Source organism: Theobroma cacao, chromosome 5 (genome assembly GCF_000208745.1).
Source record: "Theobroma cacao cultivar B97-61/B2 chromosome 5, Criollo_cocoa_genome_V2, whole genome shotgun sequence".
NCBI lineage: Eukaryota > Viridiplantae > Streptophyta > Magnoliopsida > Malvales > Malvaceae > Theobroma > Theobroma cacao.
The window spans coordinates 38,161,346-38,172,536 of record NC_030854.1 but is presented as its reverse complement, the minus strand read 5'-3'; the positions used below and the strand labels follow the sequence as shown (position 1 = coordinate 38,172,536).

The 11,191-nt window shown below is 34.5% G+C and overlaps 2 protein-coding genes across 3 annotated transcripts; both read right to left on the bottom strand.

Annotated features, from left to right (window-relative positions):
• On the bottom strand, nucleotides 67-3,968 carry LOC18600429 (GDSL esterase/lipase At1g54790). Of its 2 annotated transcripts, none has more exons than XM_007030865.2 (5): nucleotides 3,542-3,968; nucleotides 1,332-1,532; nucleotides 1,012-1,178; nucleotides 582-852; nucleotides 67-481 (listed from the first exon to the last, which is right to left on the bottom strand). In XM_007030865.2, exons 1-5 carry the CDS (start codon nucleotides 3,957-3,959, stop codon nucleotides 213-215), a joined length of 1,326 nt encoding a protein of 441 aa, XP_007030927.2. In that variant the 5' UTR covers nucleotides 3,960-3,968; the 3' UTR covers nucleotides 67-212. The 2 variants fall into 2 exon arrangements, with proteins under 2 accessions (XP_007030927.2, XP_007030926.2); XM_007030864.2 differs by lacking the exon at nucleotides 3,542-3,968 and adding an exon at nucleotides 1,771-2,083.
• Nucleotides 4,806-9,387, bottom strand: LOC18600428 (kinesin-like protein KIN-1). The gene is made up of 16 exons (XM_018121227.1): nucleotides 9,374-9,387; nucleotides 8,730-8,867; nucleotides 8,480-8,582; nucleotides 8,351-8,394; nucleotides 7,897-7,926; nucleotides 7,684-7,806; nucleotides 7,560-7,585; nucleotides 7,300-7,381; nucleotides 7,046-7,087; nucleotides 6,910-6,943; nucleotides 6,686-6,761; nucleotides 6,398-6,617; nucleotides 6,214-6,305; nucleotides 5,747-5,861; nucleotides 5,494-5,673; nucleotides 4,806-5,161 (listed from the first exon to the last, which is right to left on the bottom strand). The coding sequence occupies exons 2-16, from the start codon at nucleotides 8,841-8,843 to the stop codon at nucleotides 5,021-5,023; spliced, it is 1,422 nt and encodes a 473-aa protein (XP_017976716.1). The 5' UTR covers nucleotides 8,844-8,867; nucleotides 9,374-9,387; the 3' UTR covers nucleotides 4,806-5,020.

The window sequence follows — 11,191 nt, the reverse complement described above, 5'->3', positions numbered from 1 at the left end:
CATCACACACACACACACACACACATACACACTCTACACATATATAGTACCTTTGAGTCAATAGGATAATTGGAAGGGTTCAATATCTGGAACTGGACTTCCAGTCATGAATTTATAATTCTTTACAGTAAGTTTTTTGATCAATAATACTTGCAATGACTGCTAGAAGTCAAATAAAAAATAGAGTTACCAGCAAAGGGTAAATTAAGTCTTCAGAACTTGAGACTGAGAAGGAATGGCATTTTGTTCGAGAAGGGTGGATCGGAGTACTTTCCGGTGAGTATTTGTGTTGAAACGTACTGATTTGCAGCTTCTGTGTAATGAATTCCATCCCAATTCACATATTGAGAACTATCATTACATGCTTTGGCTGTCATTGAGGTTCCATTGATGACTTTTGTTTTCCCACAAGCAATTCGGCTGTCATAATTCAAAGGTCCGCCTCCATATCCACAGCAAGCCATTATAGGCTGCTCAAATCCTGCAAAATGTTAAAGCACTCAAATCATTTTCTATTCCATACTTGTAGCCCTCATTTACCTGTTATTGCAATCTCATCATAGAAAGTACATCATACTCACCGAGTTTAGAATAATTTGCTATAAGGTTGGATTTTATTGTGTAGATGTCAACGTATGTGAAGTTCGAATCTGTATACTGGCCCTGCAATTTTTTGCAAAGGGCATGGAGCTGCAGATTGAAGACTTTAGCAGCTTGGTTATGCTTGCTGACGCACCCTAGCTCATCAAGGCTAGATGCATCAGTTCCAAATTTCGCAACATTTTGAGCTAAGCATCCAAGAGGTCCAGTGTTATGAATCCAAAAATTTCTAGCCCCTTGATCATATAGTTTCTACAATGGAAACCAAAGAATTTCAAGGATTAGGATGCTCATCGTGATAACGAAATGTGGCCCTCAACGCAGAGGCTTGCATAGAAACCTTGAAGATGTTAAACAAATAACTAAATAAAGTCCTGACGTAATAGGTAGTTTAGTGTTCTCGAAGCTGACCTTTACTCCAGTTTCAAATTCTATCATGACTGAAGGAATTAGGGCAAGTATTTGATCATACGTTTTAGAATAAAAGGCACCAGCAAGATCATTCTGGCCTATATCGATCATGTAGAGCCCCTTCTGGAAAGAATCTTCTGTTGGAAGGTACTTCCCAAGTTTTTTACCTGCAATTAAATGGAAAAGGCGGGTGTATCAATTAAGATTTCTTAACTGCTATTGATGAAAAATGCTCTCAATTAAAAAAAAATATTAAAAATAAATGCATCAGTGCCAATAAAGATGACCGCATTTCTCTAGAAGATGATCGATGAGTTGACCTGTAGCTAGCAATTCAAGAACCCGAGCTTTGAACCGGAAAAACTGAGCCACTTGAACTCCCAAAGAAAACGGACTGACAGCATTTGCAGTAGGTGGCAGTATAGTTGATCCTGCAGCTGCAAAATTGCACCCCTTGCGGAAACTTGGTGTGCCAATTGAATCCAGGTAAGCATTTAGAAATGGCAGATCCATTGCATCCACTGCAACACATATATCAATGAGCAAAGAACTATATCAAAAAGATCAAAAGAAGGGCCATAAAGTATGCAAAAGAGCAAGAAACCCTCAAGTTTCTCCTAGAAAAAACAGAGGAAACAGAGAGACCAGGTGATATACAAATTTGCAGGGGGTGAAGCAGAGTCATGATGAACAAAACTGCATATGCAACAGAAAGTCTAAATGCCGATGCAATTAGTGAAAATAGTCAGAAAGTTTAACTCAGAAAATCAATGATGAGGCGGCCATCGCAGTATCTCCCGGACGGTGTTTGGAAGTAACTTTGGCCGTGAGGTGGTTCAAGGCTCTCGATTCCGGCAGCAACCAGCTCACCCGTATCAGAATTAGAATCACCAAAGTTGAAAATAGCAGGGTATTTGAAGGTAATGGAATTGGTTAGAGGCAAGAAGATGAACAACAAGGCAAAAAAGATTTGGAGAATGTAAGCCTTGGGAGCCATGGTTGCCAGCACCACAGCAGGATCACAAGGGCTTGTAGCTTACACTTTTTTTATGTCTTTTTTTTATGTTTGTTGCCAACTATAAATAATAATTGGTTTGGTAGGTTGTATGTGTCCCAGCCGTTGGGAGTTTGCTTTCAATTGTGGTAAGCAAAAAAATAGCCAAAACGAGCACCAAAAACAAAGCGCACTTCTTTTTGTATTCTAGTTGGAATGCCCTATTCTCACATGCTCCCATACTTTTTTAACTTTTTGTCCAATAATCACCACAAATGAATGATAATGCAATTATTGTTAAGAATTTGATGGATAATAATTTTACTTATAAAAAAATTTTATTCATTAAACCTCAAAAATAAAGAGTTAAAATTAATTAGATATATTTATAAATTAAAACACTATATGATTTTAGTAATTTAAATCTGACTGCGAGCAAACCAATCAATTAGTTATTAAATATTACATTATTAGTTTTTAGACATTGTGTCACTGATTTTTAAATATTACGATACTAGTTTTTAGACATTGTATGACTTAATCATTACATTTTTTATTTTTAATTACCTAAAAATCAATCACGTAATACTTTACTAATCAATCAAAGTAATGCTTTACTTACCAGTCACGTAATGCCATATCAACTAGTCATGTAATACTTAAAAATCAATCACAAAATTTGTAAAAATTAATAACATAATACCTAAAATCTAGTCACATAATACTCAAAAACCGGTTACGTAATACCTAAAAACTACTGAATTTTATTAACAAAATTAACAATTTCAAACAATACACCATATTGAAAATGCTCAAAATGCTCAAACGTTTTCTTCATGTATCAAAAATCACTTCAAAAAATATAAAAATACTCAAAACGCTCAAATGTTTATTTCGTGTATCAAAAATCATTCCAAAATGCTCCAAATGTTTAAAAATTTTTTTTTCTGATAAGAAATAATAATCTAACAAAAAAAACTCAAAGGATATGAATCAGTATAAAGCATAAACCAACGCATATGAGTCGATTTCATTAAAAAAATTTTTAATTCTAAAATTAAATTTTTCTTTGACTAAAATTAATTAAAATTAATAAAAAAATTAATTTTAAAAACACTTTATATACTAAGGAAATTTTTTAAAAGAACCCTAAAAAATACTAACAAACTTTTGAAAATTGTGTATAGCATAAGAGATCAGCTTTGCTCCTATAAATCTTTATTCAAAAGCATCAACTCCATTTACCAGTTACCATGTGACTAGGCTGACTAATTTGTATTGAAGAATTACCCAAAAACAGTAAAAAGTATGCCACAGACATGGAAATTGAACCCCATATTTAGAAAAGGTACTTTAGAAATTCTTCCAAGAAGTTAAAAATGCTCCCTTTTTTTTTCTTGGTTAAGACCACATGACCATGGGACTAATTGAATATATATGAAAGGGACTGCCTCCATGAACATGGAAATCTAAATGCAATGTAAAGCATAATTTATATATGAATATAGCTTAAAAAGTTGGGATGAGAGCATTTACTTAGGAAATCAATGATGAGCCGGCCATCACAAAATCTCCCTGTTGGAGCCTTGAAGTAAGCCTGGCCATTGGGGAGTTCCAGGAAGTCCCCAAGCGCAGCAACAAGTTCACCCGTGTCAGAGTTTGAATCACCAAAGTTGAAAACAGCCGGGAAATTGAAGTCAACAGAGCTTGCTGTAGAGAAAACGATGGCAAACAAGGTTATGATTTGGATAACAGAGGTGATGTTAGCCATGGTTCGGGAGTGATAACCTTGTTGGCCCAAAACTAACAAGCACCGAGACAAGGTTTGCAATGATGAGGAGAGAAAACTGGTTTTTTGATTGTTTATATGGGCAATGGGAAGAGTTTGCTTTGAAGCCAAGTGGGGGGGAAGAGTCAAAAAGCAAAGTTTTTGCTGCCCAGGTTTTGCTTTCATTCCTGTAATCCTGCTGTCTTATGTCAAGCAAAGGACAAAAAAGCATTGTTCTAAAACAGACCCCCGTGAGCACTTGGAAACATACAAAGTACAGGGATCATTGTGCTTTAAGACTATAATTTTAATTTCAGTGCAATCCTGAGGTTGTTTCGGGGAAAGCATGTGGCAGGGAAATGAGCAACATTATTCTGCAAGCAAAAGTGATGAATTTCCCTTCCACGGGTGGCATAAAGCATTTTTACTTGGACTCCTGTTTTATCCACGTTTGTACTCCATTACTTTTCTTATACCTCTAGCTCCAATATTCTTGATCAGCAAAACAGCTTTGTTTTGCCTTTGGGGCAATCGAGGGGTCATCCTCCTCTCATACCCTCTAACAAAAAAGGTCGGACCCCAGACTTGTTCCATGGGTTTGCCAAGTTCTTTTTACCTCTCGAAGATGTACACGACCATCTAGCCCGAGACTTACCACCCCAAACAATATCACCCATTGCACAGTTCGACAGGTATTAAAAAACCTTCTGACACCTTTAACCCCCCCCGTGGGCCTTCTTCACACCTTTCAAAGCTGGGTCCCGTTGGCTGACTCAAAACAAAATGTTGGCAGTTTCACAGCAGCACGATTTCACGGGTTGTGATCTTATCTTACCACAGGAATTCCAAGAAGAGGATTGGACTTATCTTAGCTCTTGCCAGGAGTTCCAACGCAGCCATAGAGAACTATGCAGAAATGTATTATTCTGTATAGAGACGCACCAATTCAATAGCATATTAGCATGACAATTCAATTTCAACAACTAATGGAGCAACAGTAAGATTTTAGTATGCAATGCCCATCAGTCGTCGTACACATGCAATAATTGTACTTAATATAAGCAGTGAAATTGTCTTATAATGCAATCCACAAGCGCATTAGGATCCTACGAGAAGCTTTAGCATGGAATATGAAGTATGGCATTAAATCCTGATGCTGTTATACCAAAAACTTACAACCCAAGAAATCAGCGACCAAGGAAAAGGGTTCAGATATCGGTTCGTAAGTAAGTCCTGGATGCTAATAGCTAAATTATACAACTCGTTGGATAAAAGGAGCCGAGAAAGCCTAGAATCTTATGAAGAAAACCTGCATTTTCTCCACGCAAAGCATCAAGCTGTTCAGCAGCTGCAAGTCTTTCCTTGAGAGCCTTGTTCTCTCTCTGAAGCTGCGAAGATGGTAGGCTCAGCTATTACGTGAGAAACGACGTCAAAACTAAACAAATGCAAGTCTTTCCTTGATCATATTATCAATGTTGTATTCTGATTGTTCTAATACTTTGGGCAAGAACTAGAGCATAACTCACTGAATGTTCCAATCAAATGCAAAAGTGATTTAGATTTTTCTTTCTTTTTTCATTTTAGAGCCAGATGCTATCATCACGAGAGTTAAAAGAGGGCATATAAATTTAATAAAGAACACCATTCTACTTTTATACCTTTTTCATTTTTCTCCCTACTCTCTAGTAAAAGACAATAAATATTTAGTGAAAATTATTACCATCTCAACAGTAAATTTGAGCTCTTGCACGGCTTGTATTAAAGAAGAAATGGTTTGTTGAGCAACATCTTGATAAGCTGATTCCAAGTCTTCTGTTGAACCAAAATCGATAAATAGTCCTGCCTGAATGAATAATTCCTCAAGTAACTCCACATCTTCAGCATCGAGTCTCTCACTCATCTAAACAAGTAGAAACCATCTTAGAAAGTGACATGAATATTTCATCTACAGGATGTCAGAACATAAAACTAACCTTTTTGAGAATTATATCAAACGACTCATCTCTAGTTGCAGAACAAGCTCCATTCTTCTTAAGATATTTCTCTTCATTGCCCTTAACAATTGCTGAGGCCTTTATATGCTTTGCCCTGCCATGAAAGTTATACCCAAGAAGTTGAATGAAAGGATTGGTTGATGCCAGCATTCAAAATTTCAAGGATATCAATTGTTAGATAGTCATCTTCTATCCATATAACTAATGGTATTCATCTTGAAGTTTGTGGTTTTTAAACAAAGGTTGAATCCTTTTCTTTTTGTTTTAAAAAAGTACTTTTCTACAAAGAGAACTGAAGTCAGCATTTTTATTGACAAGATAATAATGCCCTTTTCTCTTTGAAACATTGAAAAGGATGAAATTAGGCTTTCCCTAATGCTTAAACCTTGGGTTAAAACAGGTATAAAAGCATGGTCCATCAGAGGTTAGATTTCAGGTTCATGAACCTTGCACCAAAACGAAGAGTAGACAGGCTTTCTGATGCATTGAAAGTACTTGGTGAGCAACAACAAAGTAATGCAGTGCGAGAGCTTCCCCCCTGCAAATTTAATATGAAAACCAATAGATCATCAAACTGATTGGAATTGGATGACAATACAGAGAGGTGGACTTAGGAGGCAGAGAACTAACAAGAGCATCTTGCAAGATTCGAGTGAGCTTGGAATCACGATAAGGAATGTGGTTTGCTTTGGCTGGTGAACCACATGTCAGTGCATTTATCACGTTACCTAATGCTGAGAGAGACTTGTTGATGGTTTTAGCTTCTTCAAGAACTCTTCCTTCTGCCCCGGTTTTCTCTACTTTCTCTGACCCCGCCAGGTCCACAAGAATTAATTTTCCAGATTTCACCCTGACCACATTGCGAAATTTAAAGATCAACTCATTCAAAGCCTTGAACGTAGTAAGGATAAGCTATACCTCTTCTCAGTGGTTGACTCTTGGTTGAGCGTGAACAAGTAAACACAATGACTCCTGCTGCTTGCCATGTTCATTTCTATCTATGTTTAAGTTCTAAAACAAATTCTGAAGACAAGTTTTTCAAAAGGAAAGGTGATGATTGTACATTCTGTAACTGAAGTTTTACTTTTGTTTGATTCAGAAATTAATAAAAAGATATAAAAACAGGAAATAAAAAAGGATACGGGTCTCTCCAATTGCTCTGTTAGCTATCCCACTCTAAAATTTCAGTCCAATATCAGAAACAATATTTGTATGAATGAAACAATATTTGTATGAATGAAACAAGTAATAAAAAGCTCTAACAACTCTTCATCTTACAGATAGGCTTTGTAATGCTTCGGCAGGGTCCAACAGAGAGATCTGGGGAGACATTTATGTATAAATAAAAGCTTTCAGAAAGGAAAGAGGCAAACAACAAAAAAAAAGTTTCAACATTTTTGGGATGCAAAGTATAGTTCCAATATGATACATCTGTAATTTGCAGTACTGGAAAGGAAATTTAGCACCTAAGGTGATACAATATTCCTTGTGCTCTACTAATGCAATTAGAATTTCTGCAAGAAATAGCTTACCTCTGTTGCTCCGGATAACAATATTCCTTGTGTTCTACTCTCCTTAATCTGAATATTGTCCTTTGATAAATCAAAAAGGTCCCTGAGGATAAGACATGCATGTAGATTTCATACCAAAAGAGCTAGGAAAGCACATCTTATAATATTTCATTAACCTAAGCTTTTGAATATCATGTGTTACAAAAAGGCCAATCAGAAATATCTACAAGAGAATCACCATTCCCAATTCAACAACAAATAGCATTTACGGTGATACATACCTGACTTTCTCCATATAGATCTCTACCTATAGACAAGAGCAACAAAAGTTCATGAATTACACAGCATTAGTAGTTGAACAGCAAGCACAGTTAGGCTCTAAACAAATATAATATGTTTCCATACCACTGACAACTTGATTGTGTGCTTGACCGACTCATCAGAAGATCTAATACATGCAAACAATCCATCTACTACTCTCGGAAGTATCCCTTTCTTCTGTTCATCAGATTCCAAGATGTTTGGTCCCTGAAAATGAGGTAAATATCATCATCAATGAAATTCGATTTATTCATTACTTTAACTAACTGGACTAAATATATAAATTTATCATATCACCTCCATACTGTATGTCTTCCCTGCCCCAGTCTGTCACCAAAAGAAAAAGAACGACAATCAAAGAGATAGAATTAAAGCTATCCATAAATTAAATCAACAAGCAATCAAAAAGGTGAAGACAATGTGTTACATTAATACTATCTACTAGAATTTACAACAACGAAAGGAAAATTAGTAACTTAAACTATCAACTTTAAAGGTCTTTTAGCCTAATGATTTGAAGGGATGTGCAAAGCATTTCTCACCATTAAGTTCTTTATTGATCCTCAACAAAGGAGTAAATAATATTAAACAAAATTTAAAACGAAATAATCCAAACAAATCAACTATACAAAATCCTTAACCGCGGTATTTAGTGAACAGAGGGATCACTCAATTGGAATGTACTAATAACACACATAAGCAAGATTCTTAGGATTGAAGGTAGTATGAAACGATCAACGAAATAGCTTGCCTGTCCATACACAATGATTGTTCCATTTGTAGCATCGACAGCACCTGTTTCAAAAATGAAAAGGAAATAAATAAAAAACAGTGGATCGAATCATGAAAAATGCAGAAACTAATCAATAAACAGGTTTACCTCGAACGATAGGTAGAACAAGAAACTCATAAACATCAGCTTGCTTGGATTTCTCATAGAACACCTTATCAAAGCTAAACGTAAAGCCTTCTTCCTTCTCATCCTATCATATACAAACTCAAATCACTAAACTGGTAGCTTCTTAAGTTTTTATCATTTATTTTTTGAAATTTTTGATGAAACAATAAATAATATTGTAAAAGCAACAAGAAATCAGAGTTTAAAATGAAATTAAGATAAATTCAAGTACCTTGATGGTGAAGGTTTCGGAGTCCAAGCTTTCAATGCAGATGTCATCGCCGTGATCTCTTTTCTCCTTCGAGCTCAAAGGCCTGAAGCGTACGCAGACAGTTACATTCGACATTTCTCCTTGAAATTTGATTCGAATCTGCGACAAAATTAATCAATGGAAAGGTTTTAAATGGTCTGTTTAAGCGTAACGGAGAGGATTTTAGTGTCTGTTCGGTCCGACTCCGAGAAATGAGAATTTTCGTTTTAACGGAGTTAAAAGGATTTGGAATGACTGTTTCTTTTTCAGGTTTCTCGGTATCCAAACAAGATTTCGAATTCTTTATGAAAAACTTTTAACAATAATCTTCCAAAATGAAACGAACAACAGCAAATAATTTGAGCAGAACTTCAAAATTTCTGGTCCGAGAGAGAAAGGAATTACTCAAAGTTCAAAAGCTAAAAGAATTTCACTAAGAAATCAACATTTCATTCGAAGAAGTTAATCCAAAATAAAACTGACTCTCAACAACATTTTCTTTCGTTCAATGGTTAACAAAGGAGAAAACAAAAATTTTCGAAATTCAAATATTTGAATTGTGTATTATCTTCTTAAATTTTCTAGCCAGCCAAACAGGCAGAGAAAGAAAGATTAGAGAGACTAACCGATCTTTGTTTTTTCAGCTGAAAGAAGTAAACGCTTTCCGTTTTTCGCTTTTATAGTACGTGAAAAATCTTTGGCGGGAAAGAAGAGAGTTCCAGAAACTTCCGCACCAATGTTTTCTACCATTGAATTTTATTGGTCATCAAAAATAAGCTGGGAAATTACTGATTAGTAGACTGAGGAAATTTGGGCGGTAATTTATTTTCTGAAAGGCAGAGAGTACATGGTAATTAGATAAAATAAATTTATCACAAAAAAGTGTAAAACTTGTTAATTCAAGTAACTTTTATTTTTACAATCTCGTCTATCATATAATTAATATTTTTAAAAATATGATTGAACAAGAGATCTTGAATTTTATATTTAACATTCTCAATCTAATTAGAAATGTACTTCACTCGGTTTCACCTAATATTAAACTTTTTTTTTTTAAATTAAGAGAAGGAGATTTAAATTTTATTTTTTTAACAAGAAAATAATACGTTAATTAATAAATCAAATACTCAAGTATAATATTAAATATTTTATATTATAGTAGCCGTATTTATGAAATATTTTTTTTAACTAGGATAATTGGACTTAATTCAATCATGTCTCTTGTTGATCTAGAATTTAAGTTAAATTTAAGGTGTGGTCGATTTCGGGTTTGATTATTAATTATGTACATGTTAAGGTAGATAATAACAAATTGAGCTAAACGAAAGGTTTTGCGTCTAAAGTCAATCTTGAAGAAAAAATTAATACTACTAATTGTAAAAACATGAAAAAAAAGGTAAGCTAACCTCTTTTTATTAAGAGTAATTAAATCAATAGTTACAATCATCTAATCACTATTAGTTGACTAATCATTTTACAGGTTGAATGCTTAAGTCTAATTTCTTACAATTATATAAGAACAATATTTTATAAAATCTTTAAACTATTCAAAAATATTCAAATAAATTTTTAATTTTTGTTATATTTAATTAAATTTTTAAAATTTTATTTTAAAAGTAAAAGATTAACAATAATTAATCAACCGTTAATCATATAAAGCTTATTAAATTTAAAATAAAAACATAAAAACTTAATTGCATGTAATAAAAGAATAAATATTTATTTAAAAATTTTAAAATAATTTAAGAGTTTTTTTAAAAAATTATATTTATATATAACAAAAAATTATTATTTTATACGTTTGGATAAAGTTTTTAAATTTGAAATTATGGTATATGATTGATCAGTATGTACACATAAATTTCACATGTTTATAAAATATTTTTTTTAAAGACATGGTAGGTACAGACTGCCAGAACAAGTCTTTAGCCTTAAAGACATGCCATGTCCACTGCCAAGCACGAAATTGCAGCATACCAGACCCAGATCAGTTCCTGGCTGCAGCCCCAGATTACATGCAGGCCAGGCTTTCAATTACTTGATAACCTCACCTGCCACAGCTTCAATCAGATGTGGTGTTATTAAAAGCACGGCTCTGCACCCGTACCATCCCATCTGAGCAAATCCCATACAACACAGTGAACCAAATCACAAGCGTACACTCTTCTCATCAGCCTGACATAAACCCGTGACCAGCTGCATCCCCATTGCCAGCTTGCAGCCAAAACACATGGCTATCATCATGGCAGCCACCTCCCGTTCAGCCTTGCCTAGTACCTTTAACTACAACAAAAATTACTCAAAAGAGAAACAGCAACTAGCTACAGTACCAGCATGTAACTATAAGCATAAGGGCTAGCCTAAACAGGTACAAAATTAGCTCAAAAAGCTTTTAATCCAGCCACTCCTAGTTCACCAGGACCAGCTAGAGCAGTAAGCACTTT